Source organism: Manacus vitellinus, unplaced genomic scaffold (genome assembly GCF_001715985.3).
Source record: "Manacus vitellinus isolate BGI_N305 unplaced genomic scaffold, ASM171598v3 scaffold_42_pilon, whole genome shotgun sequence".
Taxonomy (NCBI): Eukaryota; Metazoa; Chordata; class Aves; order Passeriformes; family Pipridae; genus Manacus; species Manacus vitellinus.
This window is the reverse complement of record NW_021940553.1, coordinates 7,069,675-7,094,496: the sequence shown is the minus strand read 5'-3', so window position 1 is coordinate 7,094,496 and position 24,822 is coordinate 7,069,675. Positions and strand designations below refer to the sequence as shown.

General features: G+C 42.9%; 1 protein-coding gene across 1 annotated transcript in view; it reads right to left on the bottom strand.

Moving 5' to 3' along the window:
- Positions 1–24,560, bottom strand: part of UBE2R2 (ubiquitin conjugating enzyme E2 R2) — a 56,667-nt gene extending 32,107 nt beyond the window's left edge. The window contains exon 1 of the mRNA XM_018078802.2: positions 24,220–24,560. Within this exon, the coding sequence (XP_017934291.1) occupies positions 24,220–24,396 (177 nt within the window). The 5' untranslated portion in view covers positions 24,397–24,560. The remainder of the gene's footprint in view (positions 1–24,219) is intronic.
- Positions 24,561–24,822: the final 262 nt, after the last annotated feature.

Below are 24,822 nucleotides of genomic sequence, written 5' to 3'. Positions count from 1 at the left end.
TGGGACCTTTTTCGTGTCGCTTTGGCCGTTCCGACATTATCAGCGACATAGAGGGAATGATAAAGACCCCTGCCTTTGACTTCAGTCTTCAGCTTCATGTGCTACAAAACAAATTACATCATATTGATTTTGCTAATCCATTCCAAATATGGTACACTTCGAACAAACCTGCAATGTAAGTTGATTAGACAACACTGACAAGCCAGTCAATGAGTCCAAGAGCAAAAGGGGAACAACATCTAATCTGTTCACGGCTTCTGCTCTGGTATCCCAGGAAACCAGATGCAGCTGCTTGGTTCAAGTCGTGTACTATGGCAAAAATGTCTGCAATCCCACTCTAATAACCAGCATTTCCACAACTGCTAAGCAGTGTCTGTATGGCAGAGCAGCAGCTCCTCTATAGAATCTGGAGCATGAGCTGCACATGTGGTATGTCTGGAGAGCCAGGGCACTCCCACCTCAGAAATGTTTTGGTTAGGTCCAGCACTTACTGCTCGAGGTTTGCAGAGACATCAGTACAAAACCCAGCTCACCTGCACCATAAAGGAAGCACAGGAGCACGTGATGCCAGGCTATCACGAGCTAAATGGTCAGTTCGTTCCCTTCCATGGAACCACCCCGACAACCCTTGCTCAAGTAACTCAGGAAAACTTCTTTAACGTCATTAACACATTTAGCCCGTCCCCAAAAGGTAAGCAAAACGTATCAGATTTTCTATCTGGTAATTTCATTGTTTTCAATCTGGCAGTATTTTGTTAATTTCAGTGTCTTAACAGCCTTGGTCTTCAGCAACTTACCTATTAGGTCATTTACTTCTAGAATAGTCTGAATCACCTAGAATAGTCTAAAATCTTAATTTATTTTAGGTACTATGTGTGCCATTTCAGTCTGACACTTCCCAGCCTTGAAGCACTTAGCTGTCTGTACAGCAAAGATGCAGAGAACACACCAAACTGACTACCCACACTCCAGAAGTCAGCATTTAGACTCCTGGATTCTTCATAGAGGATGCTTTCAGAGAGACATATTTAGCCAAATATTATTTTTCTATGTGCTAGGCATTTCAAGTAGTACTTACCAAACTGTTATAATGCAAAATAAAAACAGCTGTAAGAAAATTTAGATTTATAAGGTCAACTGAGAACTCTCTTCCTGCTAACATGAAAGATCAGGAGCATTTACAATAGATAACCAAACCATACTTAAAGCCTTCTTTTTTGCTGTTCCTTTTCTCCCCATCAAAACACACACTGCCAGTTCAGCTGCCTTAAGTATTTTACTAAAACCCATCAGGCAGTATCAGGGACAAAACAGTGGACTGAGCAGACAGAAGCAATTGCCATCTAGTGCATAAACCAGTATTGGGAAGGATAACAAATTAAAATATGACAGTTTGATTCAAATATCAACTGTTCGAAAGCAGCCTCCTATTGATGCCAAAACCAGATCTGGAGATTCCTTCAAGCTGATTTTCCATGCAGTCAGCTTCACTGTGCTTGAGTGCTGTTGTCCCAAAACAGGCTTTCTCACCCGGAGTGCAAGAGGCAGATCCCCACACCAAGGTGAGGTATTTGATTCATTTACAGCTCTGCACAGAAGCGGGGGCTGGGTGGCAAATCCACAAAGCCAGCACAAGGATTAGCAGAACCTTTCACTATTTATACATTTTAGCAAACAAATACATTCATTGGCTACAAGTTACATAGTTGCCTCATTAGTTAATATTCTCTTTTCTATTGGTTAAATGATTCCCTCACCCATGCTAATTATTCTGCATGCTCAGTCTCTCTCTTCTTTTGAGCCAGTGGGTTTCTTGAGTCGGTGGGCCATGGTCCTAATCTCCCCCCTGACAGAATTACTTTTTATCCAGTCCAAGCTGATTTCAGCTCAGCTGACTTTGTAAGTTTCTTCCTTATCTTCTGAGCTCTGCCAAATGTCCTTGAGGCTGGTAAATTCTGTATTCTTTGTGCCTACTATCAGTGGTACACCCTGCTTCCCAAGCTTTGTTAACCCTCCCCTAGGTCTGAGATCATGGAAGCATGTCAAGCCTTAAACCTTAACAAGGCCATTCTATTAACAAATAATTCATCTTTCTATCACCTGGACACCAGCATGAAGAGCCTGTCAACGGCAAGGAGGCACTCTGGAATAGCAGAAGATGTTATAGTGAACCCATTAAAGCACTGAGGAAGCTCAAGGGGTACTAGATGGTGAATACAGGTGAGAGCTAGTTGTAAAAGGAGATTAAAGATGCAGTTCGGACTTCTCAGTTGAGGAGAGAGATGTCAATTCCAAGAAAGTACTGTAAAGAGGAAGCAGAACTCTTGTAAACTTTATTGTTACAGTTGTCCAGGATGGTAGAAAGTATCCACACCACTATCCCACAAACTTCTATGGAACTAACTTCAAAGTATCTCTAAAAATCTGAATTTGTGTCTGTTTTTTCTCACTAGTGAGGATGCTAGCTATCTTTGAACAACAATCGGTATCTTCTCAGTATCCAGCTTTCTCACTACTTCCAGGCTTTCTCTCCACCACTACAGACATTTGGAGTAGCAGCTCTGATGATGCTCATGAGCACAGTTGTGCTTGTGCAGAAGCAGCTGCACCACAGCAGCTGCTCAGGGAAATAGAGATGCAATGCCAAAACGCCCCCAGAGCCCCTTTAGATTTATAGCATTTTAAAAAAGTGAGGTCTAACAGGTACTGTAAGAGCAGCTTTCCAGTTACACATTGAGCAGGACAGCTCAGGGTCCCAAACAAGCACCACAGGGAATGTCTTGTCAAACTGGGACACAAGTAGAAATTAGAATTACTATGTCAAACAGACTATTAAGAACCAAATGAATGATGACAGTGTGGGCAGCACTGTCACTGGCACTTGAACCCCACAAAATCTGAAGTGCATAAACTGTTGTTTCTTACTTCTCACGCTCAACTATGGGTCTGATAAATCAGGATTACTGCTCAAAAAAAAAACCCAAACAAAAAACCAAAACAAAACAACCAATAACTTAGCATCCGAATTAGCCCTAAGCAAAAGAGAGGAACAAACCAGTGCAAGTCACAACAGAGGTTCCTTCTCCTCTTCATGGCACCACTGTTTGTGCAGCCAAGTTACAAACTAGCCAGAAAGTGCCTCATTTTTAATTTACATGGATTATTTTAGAAGTCACCGCTTAGACCTTTCTTTATGGAGTTAAGTGTCAACAGTTCAGTCAGGATACCCTTAGACCCAGCAGCCACTTGAATCTTTCAGTAAGTGTGGCATTGCATGGACAGAAAAAAATCCCAAGTAGTAGGCTTTGGCTATTACTGAAATCCTCCACAACTGCCTAGTAGAAAACTCGTGGCAGGACAACTCTGTATACTGTCACTTGTGGCTGTAGGTGTTAATAATCTGTTGATAATCTGAATACTGCATACATGACTGCATACATATACTCTATCATACTTTTCTACTCTGGGAAGACAAAACACAGCCAGGGTTTTCCTTCCTTTTCCATCTAAATACCCAAGCATATCCAAACATAATATATTGGCAGCTGTAGTAAAGGGGAATGGCAACAGGGAAAAATAATCTAGGCAAGTTAAATTAGTGACCTGCTTGCTTGTTTAGTGATAAAGACAGCCAAGCCAACAATTTTTGGCCAGACTTCGTGATTGCCTGATTTATAATGTAGATTTTAGAATTACAGCTTTAGCAGCACATGTACCTCTATGGAGCATGTCATTAACATACCATGTTTAACTTTATGGAAGAATGGAAAAAGAAAGCACTCACCAGAAGCCAGCTCTTACACAGCCTAATTACAGCAGAAAACTCACCTGTCACCACCCTTCAGGGTACGCTGGGCTTTCAAGAAAGCTCTAATTTACTTATATTTGCATACCACAAGCTGTACAGTAACCATCATTTTTGCAGCTCATCAGCAGCCACAAACCCTTATTGCAGTTGTGGGCTGGGTTAACAGGTTCAAGAGCACCCAGCAAGTCACAGCCTCATCATACTGGACATTAGACAAGCAGTAACACATCTCACGCTCAAAATACACCAACAGCACTGACTGCTTCCTGAGAAAAGGGACAAATTTCCAGACATCCTCCTTCACTCTCATTATACAGAAGTTAGCCTCAGTTGAGTACCACATTGTTTGCTGCTCAAGTTACCCTGCAATATTTTCAGTGACTCTTCCCACCCAGGCATCAATGTATGAAAGCAGAAAAAGAAGATTCAGATGCTGAAACCACCACTAGACCAAAGTAACTTGCAGGTGTTTAAAAAAAACCCTCAAAACAAAAAACAAAACCACACCAAAAATAACCAACCAAAAACCTTTGGTTCAATTTAGACTTTGTAGGAAGAAGGACTTTCTCCTGCTGGCAAGACTGTCCTTGTGCTAGAAGCAGATATTCTGGCAACTTTGCAGCAGATCCAGTATATTTTATGGCCGGCTTCAAAGTGTTTCAAAACAAGTATCTGGAAGACATCTACATAATTAACTATTGTTCACTGTTGCTCAGTGAAGTCATGTCATCTTTTCAAGACAGAGAGCCTGCAGAGACACAAAGGTTGAATGCTGTGGCTGTCTATAGCCTGTACTAACAGCAAGGGGGACAACATTTCAGGCTCAAGAGCCCTGATCTTCCTCAGAGGGAAAGCTGAGGAGTTGGATGCCAGGGAAGTGACCTCAGGAGTATCCAAGCAATGACCTGTCCAGCACAAGCTCCTTCATATTTGCTGCAATACTGCCCAGCCTTTCAGAACACTCTGTGGACACCAGATCTCACATTTCACACAGGGCCGTAACTACTGCAGCCACCAGGATTAAAATGCTGTGATTCTCCCATCAGCATGGAAAAAAAAAAATTCTCAGCAAATCCAGTGCAGGGTAATCCACACTGTGCACTAAGCTGTATGTGCTGCAGAGCTCTCATTCCCTGTACAATCACTTCTGCACTGGGCATTGCAGCCTGTATTGTAGGGGGGTTTGTGCTTCTGCTCTAATCTCCAAAATAAACATACAAGGCAGTGTATCTAATTATATCTAAGGTAACACATAGCTCATTTGCTTTCTTACTGTGAGCAGTTAGTTTTAAACACAGCTATTGCAGTATCAGATTAATGATCATGGAAGTCTGCCTCAATAGTTCATTGTCCTTACAGTCCAGTAGCTTAGCACAAAAAGCCAGAACAGCAAGATTTTTAATTTGCAAATTAAACACTGACTGATCTGACATTCTTGTACATGTTATCATAGGATATTGAAGTTGCTTCCAGTGTGAAATGATGTTTTTAAAATCACAGCTTCATCCAAAAGACAACTGACTACAGCAAACTAATGAGAAAATTTCACTAGAAAAAATAATAATATGTTTAAAAAGTCAGACAATGAAAAAGTGTTTATAAGGATGGATTTTTAAGTCACCTACCTGTTACACTGAAAGATTTTCTGTCATAAACACATTACTAGGGCTGAACACAGAACAGGAACTGGTTGAGGCTACCTTCTCACTCCACATGTATAAATGAGTCCTCCAAAAACTAAGAACAGAAGTTAAGAGAGGAAAAGAGGATCCTGCACTCTCCAGAAGAGATTAATAAACAGCTACCTAAGAATCCCTTGATTTTATGGACGCTGCTAGAACAGTAGTGACATGGTAAGCATAGCATGGGTGGGGAAGACAAACTTGGTGCTTTTGAAGTGCATCCCAGGAGCCAGCATTGGCTAGGGACCCACCCTTGGAAACCCAGGATTCTCCTTATGTTCCTTCTCAGTAGAGCTGGATGACCTGCCCAACAGAAGCGACAAGAAACAAAATGCCCTGACATGTCCTGAACACTGAACTCTGGGAACTTAATACTGAAGCCAAGGTTACACACAGGTGTGTGTACGAGGCTGACTCAGAGCATGGAAACCTGTACATGACCACTCGTACCACACATTTCATTCAGATGATTGCCCTGTTTTCCTAAAAATAATAATAATAATAAAAAAAAAAATCAGCTAAACTGGGACAACTTATTCAATCAGCTGGCACTGGGGCATTTGGCCCAAAGGCACTTTTAACTTGCATCCTCCACCTTCTGGGTGAATGCTTTACCCTAAAGGGCATTAAGCACATCTCTCTTCAGCTTTCCCCTTGGCATCAGGCCACTGTCCAGACAGGAATGCAAAAGCCCAAGCCAGAAAACAAAAGGAGACTGACTGCTCAGAGCACAGAGCTTGGAAAAAACTGTCAGGATCAGTAACATTTCACACTGGCAAGTGAGCTGATAAACAGGAGCTATCCCCCTTTCCAGCTGTACACCTTAAGCTACAGAGGCAAGTTCCTGCACTGCTGGCTGGGTTTTGGCCCTACCCCACTATGCAGACAAGAGCCCACGAGGCAAAACTTTCAACAAAGGGAAGGAAGGATTCCTCAGTATAAACTCACAGCCTGATAACTACATTACCTCAAAAAAACCCCCAAAAAAACAACCAACAAAACAAACCCCAGAAGATATGGGCTTAGTCCCTTTAAGATGCAGAAGGAACTGAGCACATCTCCAGCACTTTTGGCTGAGAGCCACATATTAAATTTCTTGCTGAGGCCAAGACCCTGAGGAGGGCACAGTCGTCCCCAGGCAAAAGATAGCAGAACCTCTCCAAGTCCCACTACAAAGCTGGGCATGTAAAGCAAGTGGGGTGGCCCTCAATACCACCCTTCCCTGCTGAAGTTGTTGACACTTCAGGCACCTCTGGACAATTTTAGTTCTTTACCCTACTTACCACAGATTGCTCTAGAACTGTGATGAAGTTACAAGGCAAGAATGTATGGGATAAAAATATTGCTACAAAAGCATAGCAGGGATTATTTGAGAGATCTGTATTATTCTTTAAGTGGAAATTTCACCTTGAACAACCAAACTTGCCTAGAACAAACTTGTAAGAAAGAAAGAACAAGGAATCAAAATCATGAAGTGAAGGTCTCTCCAGTATCCTAGCAAAGATAAGCAACCTCCAGATCAGACATCCAAAACATCTGAACACCAATTACCATTCCTCCTTCATCATAGCCGTGTTTAAGAGCAGCATGGTTAAACTGCAAAGAGCAGAATGGTATCCAGCAAAGCAGCTCACAGATTTCCATAAAAAGGGACACAGATGCTTTGTTTTCTTTGTGAAGGTGAAGCTTCCTACAATTTACTCCACAGTTTGGGAAGGAGGCTATCAAGCACTCTTAAAAGCCTGACATGTCAAGTGGGAACACAACACAAGGGCTTTGAAGATAAAATTAAGGAAAGATTCAAGCTCAGGGTTGGCAGTCAGGCTGATTTGAGCACCCATCTGGAGGAGTGCCCATTCACTGTTCAGCAGTGGAAGTATTACCAACAAAAAAGCATAACAGGTCAGCACAAAGAAAATTTCAAAGGTTTGATCTACAGTTAAACACTACAAAAACCACCTGTGTTTTGCTAATTATTGCTAAGCAACATTAAGGCCAACAGTTTAGCAGAGTTCAAAACGAATTAGGAATTATATGGGTAATAAGAATATCCACAATTACATTAGTGAGGATAAAACAGTTTATAAAAGGATTAAAGGAGTACCACACCTTGTGGCGTAAGTCAGCCACTATATCATAGATAAATTTTTCTTTGATTGTTTTGCTTAGCACAGAGCAATAGAAACCACGGCCATGTTGCAGCAACACTTAACTCAATTGCACTAAGGATCAGCTCTACAAAAACCAAAATCAAACTAGACTTCACCAGCTCAGGTTCAGACTTCTCTAGTGGGCTTGTTCAACTGTATGTTACGTCTATCTTGGAATAAAAGCAACTCAAGCCAAACTTTAGCCAATTTATATTCACAGATGCTTTATATTCACAACACACTAAACTAGAATTGAGATGTTTAAGTCACAGAAGTTGATGTGACTCACCCTCAAAGCCAGATCATCACAATGGAACACCCAGACCATCACAATGAAAACACCTAAGTAAGGTGTTTTCTCTGCTGATTTCAGTAACCAGCTACTACCTGAAGCTAAAAAAAAAAATCCAAAGTTGTGTAACAGGCTTGCCTTGTCCTGTCCTAAAAGAGATCAGAGAATTGAGATCTTCTCCATTCACAAGCAGCTTTGCTCCAGTGGCAGGATTATTCATTTTAGAAAGTTTAATCACTTAGATCTCACACCTTGGACGCCAAGATACTAGCCAAATCCAAGTCTGATAGAATAATTAAAGATGTGCAGAAACCAAACATTTTTACCAGCCTACTTTCCTTGCATCTACAAAAAGCAGCTTAATTTGCCATTAGCCCCATGAAATGGCAGAGGGGTTCAGACAAAGAAGTTATAATTACCAAGTCATCTCCAGCTGAAGTGCCAGCTACCATATGCTCTCTTCAGAAAACCCAGACTACTCTATGTAGTAGTAGTGCCTAGTATATAAAGCTCCCTATATCAAGCTTCATTTAGACAAGAGGGTGGTTTTGATTGTACCAGGCCTTTTTGAAATTTTTAGCTGTTAAAATAGTGAAAGCAGAAGGACAAAAATGAATAGCAGACCTAAAGAGCAGAGTAGACCACTGCAAGTACAGAATTCAAAGCATTTATATAAGGTGATCCATGTTTCATCCCATATTCCTCACTTTTTAATTAAATATTCTTTGCCAATGATATGAAATATTTGGAAAATACCTTAATCTGTTGATCAGTGTCTGATGAAGTTACAGAAGCCTTAAGAAGTCCTGTATCAGAGTACCACTTTCAGTGTAAAAACACCTTGAAGGGTCAGAGGGAGATGTGAGACTGCTTAAAAACTAAAAAGCCAGAAAGGAGGGAAAGCCTAAATGGGTATTTTTGCCATTGCTCCTTCAGCAAAAGCTACTCACAAATAAAACACCTACCATCAGTACCTGCATTACACCAGGGACTGCAATTTTTTTTACTTTAACATTTCAGTACTGCAGAAGCTGATGTCACTTGCCAAGGAAAAAACTTCCCTCTAATTTGGCAAAGCTTCAGAGGTCAAATCAACTATTAACTAACATAGGTTTACAGTGCTACTAGAGAAAGTTAGAAGAGGTTTTGCCTGTGTTGAGAAACGTGGCTAAGTAGAAACAGATGGTCAAATGACCAAATGAAATAACCAGAGCACCAAACTGGATCTGTATCACAAAGTCTGCCTCGTATCCTGACCACTACCAGGTAGCTTTTAAACATGCAGGTAAAAAACCAAAAACATATCTATATAGTAACTGTTCCTGTATCTGCAGGGTAGGATCTTTCCTAGGGAAAAAAGTGAAAAAATGTCATAGGAAATTGGTCCTATCACCAGTTTTCACCACTTGCTGCCCTTTGCAGCAAGAAGTAGCTTGAGAGTTTTTCACTTACACTTGAAAGAAGCTTCCAACTATGACTTTTCACAAGTTACTACACAAAGAGAAGCTCAGAAGCCAGCTATTAGATGACAGGCAGAAAGAGTACACCTAGTTTTCTTTAACTTCTCCGAGCACCTGGTGTTCTGCTTAAGATTCAGTGACTGTAGAAAATACCTGTCATAGTTGGCAGCTACAAATATGCTTGTGGCAGCAGGAAACAACTGGTTCAAACTCCACTTGTTTTATTCGGTTGGACTTTCTCTGGGTTTTGCTTTTTGTGCTGAAGTGGAAGAGAATTAAGTGCTCCAGAAGTAAATATCAGATTAAAAATTACCAGTTTTATCTACAGAACAACAAATCAACACGTGCAATCATGGCTAGCGAAACACACATGGTAAAATGGCTCACTTTCTCACCATGGAAAGCACTACAGAGACCAGGAACAATCCCTGACACAGTTGCAGCTTCAGCAGTTTAGCTCTGACATGGAATACAATTCTCATACTAGTATCTATCTGCTTGCGTGCAGGGTTTATTTTGCACTGGGATTTGCTGCAATATTTGTCTGACTACACTGAACAGTGAGTGGGGCCGCAAAATGAAGCACTCCAGTAGAACCTGAATGCACGCCACGTGCATCAGTCACCTTTCTGGGGACAAATATACCCTGGGAGATGTCTCCCAAGAGATCTTGCCTCATGCATCAAGAGGGCAGCCAGGCACACTGTCATTACAAGAGAAGAACCATCAGGATTGCATCACTCAAGAATCCCACCACTGAAACCAGCGTCTTGCTGTTATAGTCAAATCAACTCCCTGTATAAGCCTCAAGCTGCTCATTGCTCCTGGTTCTTCTGTCAGCCCGTTGCTTTTTCTCAGTCTTAACATTTGCTTGCTTTTCTCCTGAAGATATTTAAGTGACTGCAGTTGCCAAGACAACCACTTCATCAACACCAGCACCTCAGCTCATCTATCTTGGGCCTCCCTTCCGTTCATCATGACTTCTAGGAAATCAGCTGCCAGAAACAGTAGTTTTGAAATCTGGCTTTTGTTTTTTTAACTTTTAGTAGTAGCCTTTGAGATCTTCTGTCCTAAGAATCTGTAGTTCTTGTCATAGGAACAGTTTTGTTTTAATTATACCCTAAGAAGCCAGGTTTCCTGTAAAGCTGGAAGAAGTCTGATAGCTTAAATTCCAAGGCACTGAGGCAATCACAGAGGTGTACATCCAAACCAGGTTTATGCATGCCTATGCTGTTGCTTTCAATAACTCACGGAAGCCTCCTTCAATTTTGTTGTCTGTTACCCAGAGAAACAGGAAGTGACACAATATTTCTTATACTTATCAAACTCAGCACAGGCCTTGAAATGCACACCCACATGCGTGTCTTTTCTAAAAAATATCACAGAACCTCCACAAAGCAACTAGTAAGTGGATAATCCCCGTAACTATATGCATGTTTTAACTAAATGAGGCTTAAGCTGTCAAACTCTCCTGCCATGGCAGCCATGAAACCCGGTGGCAAAGTCAGCTGAGCTCTGCAAGCAGCCAAATCCTAGGATGATATACTACAATTTCCAGGAGTTTCTCAATAGTAGAAGTATGGAAATAAGATCCTGCCTAGCACTGCCCTTCCCCCAACCCTCTTTTGTTAGACTGAAATGAGAAGGCTTCACAAGTTCAATCACAGCAAGAGCTTTGATCAGAATTTACATCTTATAAAATATGGGATAAACCAACAAAAACAGTTAAGCCAGGTTTGGTTGAGTTCTAATGCCAACAATGCTATCAGCACCTTTGTATCACCAGCATCTCAAGCCACATGAGAGCAGCTTCCCAAGCTTAGGTCTACATGGCCCTGGTTGCTGTGCCTGAGAGATTTACAGCTGCGACTGTACTGGCTTTGCATCCATTAGCACGGATACTGGTTGCAGCCGAGCCATGGCAACGTGGATTAAGCATGGGCTACAAAACCAGCTTGTAAGCTGGGTCAGTTCACAACTGGTGTTAAATATCACACTGTCGCTACCAGACCCCACTACAGGTCAAATGTGCCACTGCTGCATTGCAGACATACTTAAACACTATAAAGTGATCCCAATGGTTTATTACTGCGGGTCTTGGTAGTTTGCCATGGTTGCCACAGTGTCATTGGAGAATGCCCCATGTACTCCTTTTGCTGTACCTACTTGTATAAGGTTAACAAAACTAGACAAGGTAAAGGCTTTATATACTGCCTGAAACTCAAACCGTACATGGCAATCACATTAAGCTGTGACTAAACATTATTTTAGTGAATAAATATTGTACAACAGCATTTATAATTAAGGCCGTTAGAAACACCAGCTTTCCTTATAAAAGGAAAGGTACCTGCAGGTCAGTTGTGCTGTAGTTTTCTATTTAAAGTGCTTGCTAAGTGCAGAATTTGGCTTCCCGCCCATGTGTTTTAAGCTCAGTGTTGTGGCATAGCCTGGGTAATTGCACTTCGGGTGACAAGCACAACAGAGCTCAGAGGCATGTCAGTAATACACCTCAAACCTCGTCCTAACTGACTGGAACCAAATCCTGCCCTGTGAACGTGCCAGCTCCACGACATGCCACACCAGGCTGTTTCCCTGGCTGTGCTCCTGAGCTGTGAGCCATTTCACACTTCCACACTTGACATCAAATCCCACATGCTGGTTTCTCTTTGCTGAGAGGCTTTATTTCAAATCTACCCTTCAAAGCAACAGGAGAGAAGACCTGGGGTGGCTATAGTGGAAGTGCACAAGAGTCTGGAGCAATTAATACAGTACAAGAAAGAAATCCCAGAGGTGAGAGGTAGAAAAGCTGGTTAGCTTCAAAATCAGTGCAGATCCCTCTGACATTTCAAACGATGAGGCAGACAAGGGACAACTTTGCCCCCTCCAACAAGAAGTTCACCCAGATTCTCCACAATACACTCTTTCTGAGATTTATTTGCAAAGCCTGCATAGCATAAGTCTCACAAGCCTACATACTGAGGCCTTGACTTGATGGCTTTCTCTTCAACACCAGGAATGTCCCCCTCCTCCCCCAGGTTAAGTTACACAACCCCAGCTTTATTTTTGCTCTTAGAGAATTGCCGCAGCTGCCTCACGGACAAAGTCTGTGCAGAGGAGTGTGACTTGTCAGTACATCAGGTTCTGTGCTGGGGTGCTTCAAGAAACTGCTCAGGTTTTTATTTTTAAAAACCGGGAATAAGCAGAAGTTCTTATTGAAAAAATCTCTTTGCTTTTGTGCTTAAGCAGCCTGAAAGCTATTGACTTGACAATTTCTTCAGCTATACTGAATTTAAATACTGTACTTGTAAACATACAAGTTGAATTTGCTTTGGAAGAAAGCTTTCCATGTGTTATTTATAAAAAGCAAGACACTTCCTACCTACAGATTTAGTCAATTATGCTATTAGAAGATACACCCATTTTACATAAAAACGTTAATTTATCCAGAATAAGGAATATGAACTCATCACTGTTAGAAAACGTAGTCCCTGTACACTAAATTACTCTTCAGGGTGAAAGAACATTTGACCCTACTTGACATTCAAAGCTGTGCAAACCCCTGTGTGTCTACATGGCTCCTCCAATGTTATCCCAGTGTCCTTCACATGAGCACCTCTTACAGTCACTAGAGGTGATGAACAAAGCACTGCACTGGCTCTCTCTTCCTGTTTGTGTAGCATCTGCAGACTGTTCTGGACAAGTGCTGTGCTTCATCCACACAAAAGGCCTAACAGATGACCATTTCTGGATTGTGCATCCTTTTCACCCAGTCTAACATCAGGCTGGAGCGAGTCGCGTTCAGAGCAAACACGACACAACAATATTTTAAAGTTTTACCAACTAAAGCTCAGCTAAACATGTAATGAAGAAGGTTTGTTGGCTACTCCCTAGCAGAAGATGATGTTTGATTGGCCATAAAAGCATCTAGTAACAGACACAAACTTTTCTTGGAAGAGGTTGATTTCCCACAGCCCTCTTATTTCAAGTTGACGTCCTGTAGTTACTAATCCACAAATTAGGATTCAAATTCAATGTGCCAACCAAGCGTTAAAACTAGGTTTTAAGATCAGCCCAAATTTTGTCATCCTCAGTTTTTCTGCATTACTACATTTGGATAAATTATTTATCACACAAAAGTAGTTTAACAAAACTGAAGTCCCTTCCGAGAACAGGGAAACTCCTTTCCAGTGCCATCATTACGTTCCTCTGCCATAAAACACCTCCTTCACAGTACTTTTTTTTTTACTAGAAAGAGATTTAAAATAGTTTAGATGACAACCATGTAAAACCAACTACTTACACAGAGTTTGTTCCCCCTGTACTCAGTGCTGGTGAGGTCACCCCTGGAGTGCTGTGTCCAGTTCTGGGCCCCTCAGTTCAGGAAGGACATTGAGGTGCTGGAGCAGGTCCAGAGAAGAGCAACAAGGTTGGTGAAGGGACTGGAGCACAAGTCCTATGAGGAGAGGCTGAGGGAGCTGGAGTTGTTTAGCCTGGAGAAGAGGAGGCTCAGAGGGGACCGCATCACTCTCCACAACTCCCTGACAGGATGTTGTAGCCAGGTGGGAGTCAGGCTCTTGTCTCAGGCAGCCAATGACAGGACAAGAGGATACAGCCTTAGGCTGCACCAAGGGGGGTTGAGGTTGGACATTAGGAAGAATTTCTGCACAGAAAGGGTGAGTAGACATCAGAAGGGGCAGCCCAGGGAGGTGGGGAAGTCATCATCCCTGGAGGTGTTTAAGGAAAGACTGTACATGGCACTCAATGTTCTGGTCTAGTTGACGCGATGGTGATCAGTCAAAGGTTGGACTCGATCTCAGAAGTCCTTTCCAATCTAATTTTTTCTGTGAAACATACTGTATCTCTTATTCTTTCTAGAGCACAGGAGTCACTGCTCTATACTTAGCAAAGAGAGGAAAGAAAAACCCCAAAACTTACTTATAACCTCAGCTACGAACTAAAGCAAGCTGAACAAAAAGTAAACCCCAAATAAATTGATGCATGCAAGAGTTACAGACACAACAGAACCGATGCGGATGCCAACAAGCGGAGGGTTTGTTTCTGCCCACTAACCTCCTGCCAGAGGTTTGCAGTATAACTTACAGGTTGTCCTAGCATCAGTTCTGCTTTAAAAGCAGGCACTAGCCACCTTGGAAGCATAGGTTAGACGTAGGTAGGTCAAAAATACTTCACTGTTCTCTTGGAAAAATGTGTGGCTGTGGCACTTGAGGACATGGTTTAGTGGTGAACATGGTGGTGGTGCTGGGTTGACAGTTGGACTCAATGACCTTAGAGGTGTTTTCCACCCTTAATGATTCTATGGTTCTAAATAGGTGAAAGTCATCTACATGCTCAAGGCTGAGACCTACAGGGGAGAAGATGAGACAGAACAAGGCTGAGACCAGGAGCTCTAACCAGGTCACACGTGGTGACCTTATGTCAGCCTGCAGTCATGACTCAAAGTACAGTTACTCCAGTTTAGGAAGAAAGTTGAAGGAAGAGAGGAAGATGACTCAGGCAGCCTTGGATTCCAAGTGATTCCAAGACAAATGAAGAGGCCTGGGAGCATGACGATGACAAGTCTCTCATGGCCAAGCATGGTAAAACCTTCCTCCACGCCTCTGCCATTGCACAGAGCTGACCCTAGAGAAAGTGGCATCAGCTGCCTGGACAGTAGGAGACATCTCACGTGTGGTGCACATGCTGAAGCCATGCCCATGTGACATTTCACTGCACCCCTACAAGGCACAGGAACAGGCAATGCCCTGCTTTGGGATAGCTACTCATGGCCCTTATCCCAACCTGACCTGATCCACCACTTAGCAACACATCTACAACTACCAGCAGGAAATGCCCTGGCTGAGGTAGGTACCACACACCAACAGCAGCCATCCCACCATGGCTTCTCACAACTTCTGTTGATTGCCAGCAGGATACTTAGCTGTCCCTTGCAGGCAAAGTATGGTCCCCAGTTAAAGAACTCAAGCATAAGCACATCATTTACACCACAGACGTGGACAAAAGTGAACAACTGCTTAGTAGGTGCAGGACAAGCTTGAAAATCGGATGAAAATTAATAGTGATAGTCTGAGTTGAACATTAAGCAGGTTGCTTTGAATCAGGGAAACTTGAGTATCACCTCTAACAGCACTAGAACCCAGACTTATTCCATAACACCCAGAATAAAGTGGCCAAGAGTGGCAGATTCCTTATGCCATCCCTCCTTAGCAGCAGCCAGTACAACTCTGATCTCTTTCCAAAGGTAGAATAGCCATGGATGAGACAGGTTCAAGACCATGTACTCAGCTACTATTGCAATTTAAAATACATCTCCAGAGTAACAGTTACTCTAGTGAGGCTGGGTTTTAGCTCCTGATGAGTCTGCCCATAAACCTCTGAGGGTCAAAACAATCTTCAGTATTAAAAGTTTTCAAAAATAATTCAGCCAATTTCAAAACACAAAAGTCAAAATGTTCACAGACTCCTACCCAGCTTCCCCCTGCAGTGCTGCTATTGCTGTATTTAAGGCCAAAGGCAGCCAAGCTCCTTCCACACAAATCAAAGACTGCAACCAGCAGGAAAAAAAAAAAAACAAACCACAGTTAAATTTCACAGAAAGCATATTAGTCAAATTTTGAAGCACATAAGCTTTCAGTTTTCTGGCAGAGACTGAGAAATGGAAATCATTCCATATGTTGGCCTCAAAATTTTCATTTTTATATGCTCCAATGGAGATAAGACAGCATATAAAATGCTTAGTTTCATTTGGAAGTACTTAAAAAAAAAGTGACAATAGGTCCTCATAGAGAATTGTTTAAACATGACTATGGCTGTGTCAAGAAACAGCCACTTGATACTCAGAGAATTATACCAGAGAAAAAATGTTACCATCACACACTGAACTTGAACACTAAGTTGTCAATAAGAGTTGTGCCTCAATGTCTTTTTTGCTTAGCATTTTGAGTAACACGGACTCAGCAATAAAAAATGAGGTTAGGCAGAGATCCCACTGAAGTGGCAACATCATTAAGAACAAACAAGGCCTTTTCTTTCCACCTTAACGAAAAAATGCCCTGTACCTTCATCTCAAGCATTTGGGTAGGGGCATTTTGTTACCACGTGAATGACAAAATAGAAGGGATTTAGGTAATAGCTACAAGATACTTAAAAGGTACAGAGGAGATTGTGAGCCTCTCAAGTTATACTGCTTAATGCACCACTGAAAAGCATTCAGGTACTAAGTGTGGGTACAGTTACTGTTCTGCAGAGAAGTAACTGGGAACACAGAGATGAAATTCAGTTTTCCTCAATACATTATAAGAAGCCCATTCTTTTAATAAAGGTGAGTGCTTTTACAGATAGTTATTCTAGCCAAGATAAGCAAACACTTGCACACCAGTGTGGTTTACATCCATGAATAAGGGGCCTTTACGAGCAGACTTTATGCAAGAACAAATGTGTATTCACAGAATGTATTGTAAGTCAAAACTACTCCATTGCATGGCTTTTGTTTTGACAAGGCCAAAGAGGGTGCTGCAAAAGAGAATATTATTTCAGCCTTTGCCTAGGTCTGACAGCGAAAGGCTTCTAGCTGCAGAGGTGTCTCAGGATTAATTTAGAACCAAAGAATTTTTGCACAATGGACAAGAGTCTATCGCTCAAAAATTGACCCAAGTGGCACAATTGGTTAAACACTGGTCCTTGCACTGTTTCAATACTCTGGCAGAGAGTTTTGCATCTTAACCTCTCCAAATATTTAGCTACAACAAATATTAAAACATATGTTTTAAATACTTGACTAGGATACATAATTTGGGGAAGAGTCACACAGCTATTGCAAACGTCCTTACTGCTATTGACTTAGGTTCCTCAAGCAAAAACTGTTTATCCAAACTTTTAAACTACCTGCATAATTTTAAGACAACAAAATAGACCAAAAGGAACATATTATGTCATGCTTTCAGTACTAAAACTTTAAGGAGTAAGACACAGCCTGTCTGCCAGGCAACCTTCTCTTTGTTAATTACAAATACTATGAAACCTAAACGAGTCACCCACTTAAAGTTCAGCCTCTTTATGTTGTCATTGTTCTCCAGGAAAAAGCCTCAGTTTAAAACAAACATCCAGGAATCTTGAGGTCACATTTGTTCAAGTCAAGATTCCAAAATATCCTAAATGCATCCTAATTCAGTAGTTCTCATTTACCTCCTATTTGTAAGCCACTTTGGGCAAATAGTTATGCATTTTAAATATTTCAGAAAGCATGGAGATAGGCAATCAATCAATTTGGGTAATCTTGGCTGCTAGTGCTTTGGGGAGGGTACACAATGCCAAAGTTATTACTGTCAAACTGGCATGGTGAGATGAGACATTCTCAGTAAGTCACTACCACAACAACTTAGCAAGATGAACCGCAATTCCTCTAACTCATAATGCTGGATAAAAACACTAAGGCTTTAAAAATGAAGCAGCACTCTGGAAATAGCTAGCTAATTTTGTGCACATGCATGTGCGTTTGCACACATCTGATCACGTGCAGACCAAGTTATAAGAGGGCCTGCTGTATTATGAGTCACACAACCTCTAGTTCATCCACACTGCAGGCCACCTGTAACTGCGACACTTTCAACTTGAACTCAGTTACATTTACGCTCAACGTAAAACCTCCACCATTTAGCCCATGCTATTCATTACCTTGAACACCTGATGAACCTGCCATGAACTACACAACCAAACGGCACACCAAAGATCAGAGTCAAGGTTCTGCAAGAGGTTTTTTTTTTCCAGCATTCCCTACCCTCTAGACACAAAGTGAGTATTGTGCAGTAGACCTAAAGTGCTATTATACAGAAGACACCTATGTGAATATATCACCATGTAAACAGCGGGTAGTCTAAGAGTGACTTCAGAAACAGTGAGGCAAAAACGAGTTTTTGAAAAGTTATAGATGTGTCAAACCCTTAGACACTGGCATAACATCACTGCACTACTTGATCTAAAGGATTTTAAAAAAAAATATATATATACCCCCCCTCACTCTTCTAACACTACGGAGTCAAAAACTTGCACTAATTCCTATAATATGAACCACATCTAAAGCTACATGCTTTTAGGTACTATTGCTTCAAAAGACAGGCAAGAAGTTTCAAGAGGCACAGTTCCTTGCATTGTTACCTAAGGAAAAAAAAGTCAAGTTCCTTTTTACCTTATCCAAGGACCACTCTGTACAACAATTAAGCAAACCAAGTGCTCACTCTATCCACATGGACAGCTTTCCACTTTATTCTAATGGCAGAGCTGGGCTGTGCTACAGTTCACCTCTTTCCCTACAACAGGACCTAACTGCACATGATCTCATACATTCAGGCAGTATCAGAAGTGCAAACCACTAGCTGTGCTTCTCAGCACACACAATAATCCTACCAGGATCAGAGGAGCCCTAGGGAAAGGACTGGGAGCTGCCCACCAAAATGACCTTGCCCATTTCCTCCTGAGGATGCACTGATGTCCAAAACAGGTTACAGGATGGACAAGCTGTCTGTGCAGACCACAGGTGTAGCCATCCAAAGAATTATATGGAACAGCAGAGTGAGGGACTATCAGGCATTGCCCAGGCCTGAGAGTCTGAGGTCATAACTGTGCTTATGATCCATGAATCAACATCAGAAGTTTTTTGCCTCCCTGTCTGCAGGCACTTGAGAGGCTCCTTAGCTTTGGAGACAGCCTGCTCTGAACTGGAGCTCTACAGAGCAGGGCTCTCTATCTGCCCGCAATTCCGTATGCCTTTGCTGCATCAAACCACTGCTTATTACCATCAATGATACCTAAAGGCAACAAAAATAGGAGACCAAGTACTCAGAGAGAAACTCTGTAGCACCTTGCAATGCAGAGGCCTGCAGAAAGCAGCTCTTGAGCTCAGAGCACCACAGGTTTTTCCCCTGGAATCAAGTAAATTTTTGTGGAGTTGAATGTTCTACAAGTTATATAATTATATAAGTGCTTAGGAAACTTCTATTTGCTTAATTTTAAGCCTTCTGAGAAGTAGACTACAATACCAAACTTTTAAACATGGTGTTCATTCTTGTCATTAGTTATCCGTAAGTTCTCTGTATCCTGCTCTGAAATATTAAGAAATACTGCAAATCACTTCGAAATCAAATCACCTGGAAGAAGCTGAGATCCAACAATACAGAACTCCATATAGCATAGGGTTAATGAGTAACAAAAAGCAAGGATAACAATGCCTTGACAAGTATTTAGCCCCCAAATTGCTTGACAAAACTAATCATAATGCTTGGTGTTTTTTTCCCCTTCCAACTTATGTGTCAAGGCTTGTTCCTTCAAGCAGGAAAAATACCTTATGAAAAGAACTGCCTTAAGAACTATCAAATAGTAACTTTAACAATGTAGTTAATTTTTCTCATTTCATTTCATGCTAGGTGTATTAATTTTAATCTATCCAGCCTGAATCACCTCTGAAGGAGCTTTTAATATTGACTTTTGCTCTACATTAAACATGCTTCTTGACACAGTGTGCTTGGTCAAACCGTGCTTCTGGGTAGTGCTATATGCTCAATAAGGAAGTTTCTATTTGTATAATTTCTCACTTGTACCTCCACTGAAACACTGGCTACCTGCACAAGAATACCATCCAACTAAAACAAATTAGTAGAACTGCCTTTTTTAAAAAACAACCAAACGCTGTGGTGCTAAGGTGCAATGGCACCAAACATTCAGGACCTTGAGTAAGCCATCAGGAGACACTTTCTAATAGTCCTGTAAGTGTTCTGAAAACACCACTTGATCAAGGCATTGGGCAGAGGTTCATCAACCACCAGGTTCTGACAGCTCAAGCATCAAAGAAAGACATTGGATTTCAAGACAGAGAGATGAACTGTCACCTGAGATGGTGAAGGTTTTACCACACACAGCCCTCAGCCACTGACATCTATCCAGCTCACACCCATCATCAGACTACAGCATAATCACCTTTCTTGCTGTGGTCCCCATTTAAGTATCAGCCAAAATTAAGGATGAAGAAGTTCTCCTGCCACATAGCAAAGGACCCTATCAGACAAACAGAAGATGACTATGGCATTAAGGTGGAATCACACCTAGCTCTGCAGATGGCTGCGCAATCTGGTTCTCTGCTGCTCAGGCACTGCCTGCAAAACCAGAAGAACACATTCCAATCACTTCCAGAGCAATTCAGAACTATTACATAGGCCAGTGGATTCTGATCGAAAGACCCATATTAACCCAGCTGACCTAAGAAAGAAGCCACCACTTCTGACCTGACCTGAACACAAAGCATTTCATTCTGAGAGAAATATTGCCTTTCTCACTCAAAAAACCTCAGTAACTGAATTAGATGTGAGCAACACCTTAGACACACAAAGTCTACCTACATTTTACCCTTAAACTCTTTGAATGAGTCTGGGACCAAAAATCAAGTTCATCTATTGCAGTCAAGTGCCTGTAACCCAACACAACTGATTCTGCCAGGAACTTTAGTCAAACGCAATTTCTTCCTGACAGCAACTGAGGGACAGACATTGGCTCTTATCTCAACTCCTTTGTAGGATTTAACATCACTGCCCCTGAGCTATTTCTGCCTTGCCAGTGAGGAAGGAGAAGTAACCAGTGCATGGAACAGCTCGACTCCTTCCCAGAGGATGATAATGTGGAACCTAGACAAAGCATTGCCCAGAACATTAGAAACTACTGAGAATGACTGGGAATACAGTAACTAGGTAAGGCAAAGGTTGATATAATCTCCATTGCAGATGTCCAACTTCAGCTGATCACACAGAGGAGGGGGAGGCTGCTGGATCATCCCTTGCTGGTACAAGATGCTCTTCACACAGTTGTTGCTCCTGGAGGCTGCTGCCCTTTCCATCTAGCTGACAATCCTAAACTCTGAAGCACTGCAGTAGACTGAGCATGGTATACTAGCTGAAAAAATAAGCTTAAATGCTGTGCTTGAATTTTTAAGAAGTCCCCAACTTTATTACAGCCAGCATGTTGGTAACCTACCATTTAAACAAACATTCAAGGGGACTTGTTTTCTTCTTCAGTTTACCAAATGTTAGAGTTACAGGATTTGCAACTGAAACCAGAGTCTGTTCAAATGTTGAACCAGCTTTAGACAGCAGTAGCTCCTGTCAAGGAGGTGCAGAGAGAGCACTTTCCTCCTTTCAGTTTGTTCAGCTATTCCAACAACCCAGAGAGAAAGGTTGTATTTCCCCCAGATGCCAAAATCTGATGTTACCAGCTCCAAGATTTCCACAGGCACAAATCAAGCATCTGTATTCCTTACCAATAATCATTAACACTTTCTTTATTAAGGTCACTTTAAACACAGGTTTTCCTCAAAATATTTATACTATAGCTTAACTAGAAGCCTTTGTTCTTCTCCTCCAGTTCCTACCCTTAAACCACACTTTAAGTGGAAGACAGTTCCCAAAATCTCATTGCCACAAAGCCAAAAAAAAGCTACATCCTGTAATTGCACATTTCTAATCCTGCTTACCTAACCTTAGTAAACTAAAAATACAAAACAAAATGAAGCTGGATATTTCATCACGTCAAGAAATGCGAGAAATTAAACAGATGCAAGGTGAGCACTACTTCAGAGCAGCATATACTATCAATACATCATTGAAGTCACTCATCAAATAAAGTTTGGGTATTAATCTGATCTCTGAATGACTTCATAAGCCACGTCTAATGCATCTGAAAGCCTAATACAAAGAGAGTCTTGAACATCACTTCTCCCTAGGGACAGAATAAGGGTCCAAGACCACTTTTTCAGTGGCTCAGAAGTCAGAATACAAAACTGAAGATCAGATGCTACAAAAACCCACCCCAGAGAGCTCCTCTTGGAGGAAGGATGAGAGAAACAACACACAAGAGACTTCAGCCATGCTACTTAAAAGGAATATTGCTGCTCTGGAGGGGTGGAGGCACCACCAGACCTCAGCCTCCCACTCTCAAAACAAGTATCACAGGACTGGTGAAAAGAATTTAGAAGAAAGGCACAACAGTTCAAGGACATTAAATACTCAAAAAGACAACACAGTCGCAATACTGAGGTAAGGCAACTGGGAACCTTGCCTAAATCTATGCTTGTTAACACACATCCCCAAATTATTTCACAGGCCGCTTCAGGTTCCTTTCAGGAACAACTGCAAACACACACTCCAGAGAGTTCCCCAACCAAGCAAACATATTTTGATCCGTTATGATTTCTTTGAAAAAAAATGGATGAGTAATTTAAGTGCAGGAAGAGGTCATGAGACCATTCGGATGTGAAGATGACACTGTTACCAACCAACGACTGGAGCGACTTCCTGAATAAGTAATAATGGAGGTGAGTCTAAGAATACACCTATCACACCTACATGAGTAAGCCAGCCAACTCATTACAAAAGGCAAGCCTTGTGCCAAAGCCTTCCCTTCCTCCCAAACAATGAGGCCAAACTGAACGTGACTCAAATCTATTATTCCCCAAGCTACAGGTTATTTTGGTTTTGTGGAACAAAGCTTTTAAACCTTGACCTGGAGAGGCCAAGAGGCACTAAAGGTACATGTTAGTCAAGCAAAGACACCATTCAAAATTTTCTTCAGTTTGACAGAAGCCAAAGGGCATGGAATAAGAGATGCAGGAGACACAACTAAAACAGTTAACTGCTTGGAGAAGCAAGCTGGTGGGGACAATATTTTGCCAGAGACCAAGCAGACATCAAGTGCAGAGAAGTGTGCCTGATACAGCATATCTTCTGCACACTCTAAGGTCTTCCAGTTGCTTGTTTTAAGAAAGAAAAGTGCAACTCCTCCTTCTCCAGTTGTTTTGATAATTTAAGTCTGCTCCCTTCAATTCTTTTCTGCGATAGCTGCGTCAGATTTTTTACTTGCTGTATGTACAAGAGTGGAAATAACAAGCACAAAAGTTTTTTTGTATTAACAGGAAGGCTGAGAGAGGAATTGAAAGCATTTATCTGCCTTCACTCATTACGTGTTGCTGCAGCCCTTTGAAGGCTGCCTTCTGAAATTTTGGAGAGGAAGAAAACGGGAGTAGAAAAAATAATCATGTAAAACAGCCCTGAAACCCATGAAGTTCTGAGGGAAACACAGCCTTTATCCTGAATTAGCCATCGATGAGTGAAACTATCGAGGGATGGCTGGAAAGTCCCTTCCTTTGAAATAAATATCATCATAGAACTACAGAATGGTTTGGCTTGGAAGGAACCTTAAAGATCACTCAGTTCCAACCCCTTGCCATAGGCAGGGACACTTTCCACTAGACCAAGTTGCTCAGATCCCCATTGAACCTGGCCTTGAACACTTCCAGAGATAGGCCATCCACAACTTCTCTGGGCAACCTGTGCCAAGGCCTCCCCATCCTCAGAGCAAAGAATTTCTTCCTAACTCTCCTTCAGTTTGAAGCCATTACACATTGTCCTATCACTCCATGCTCTTTTTAATAGTCTTGCTCCATCCTTCCTGTGTTCCCATTGGATCCTGTAAGGATATGGGAACACGGAACAGATGATCTCCAGAGGTCCCTTCCAACCGCCACAGCCCTGTGATTCTGTGACATACACAGAGAGCAGAGCCACGGGGGCACCCTGGGGCGCGAGGGGCGAACTCTCGCCCTTCCCTGAGGTCCTGCAGGAGGCTCTTCGGGGCCAAAAGAGCAGATTCCCAGCGCGGCAGCGGCCGAGGCGCGGCCCCCCGCCTTGCCCAGGCCGAGCCCGAGCCCCCTCCCGCAGGCCCGGCCCCGGCCCGGCCCCACCGCGCGGCACGGGGGGCGGGGGGAAGGCCCTACCTTGAAGTACCCGCCCTCGTACAGCGTGTTGGGGGGCCCGAAGATCGCCACCTCCCAGTTGTAGAGGTCGGACTCGTCGACCAGGGTGATGCGGAAGCCCTCGACCGGCTCCTCCTGCAGCGACTTCAGCTCCAGCATCAGCGCCTTCTGCGAGCTGCTCATCTGCTGCTGGGCCATGGCGCGGCGCGGCCCCCGCCGCGGCCGCCCCGCGGGTGCCGGTGCCGGTGCCGCTTGTTCCCGGTGCTCCCGGTGCTCCCGGAGGTGCCGGAGCCGCCCCCGCCCCTCCCCGCGCTGACGGACCCGCCGCCGCCACTTCCTTTTGTGACGGCGCCGCTCGCGCTGACCTCAGCGCGCCGCGCCGGACACGCCCCCGCCGCGCGCGGGACACGCCCCCGCCGCCCCGTTGGACACGCCCCCCCCCCACACCGCCGCCGCGCGCGCCGCGCGCGGCACGCCCCTCCCTCTTCGGCCCCCCCCCACCTTTCGCCGCGTGCGCTTAAAGGGGCCGCGACACCCCCCCAGCACCAGCAGAGGAGAGGGCGGTCACCAGGGAGGGGGTGTCACAGAATCACAGAGGCACTTAGGTTGGAAAAGACGTCCGAG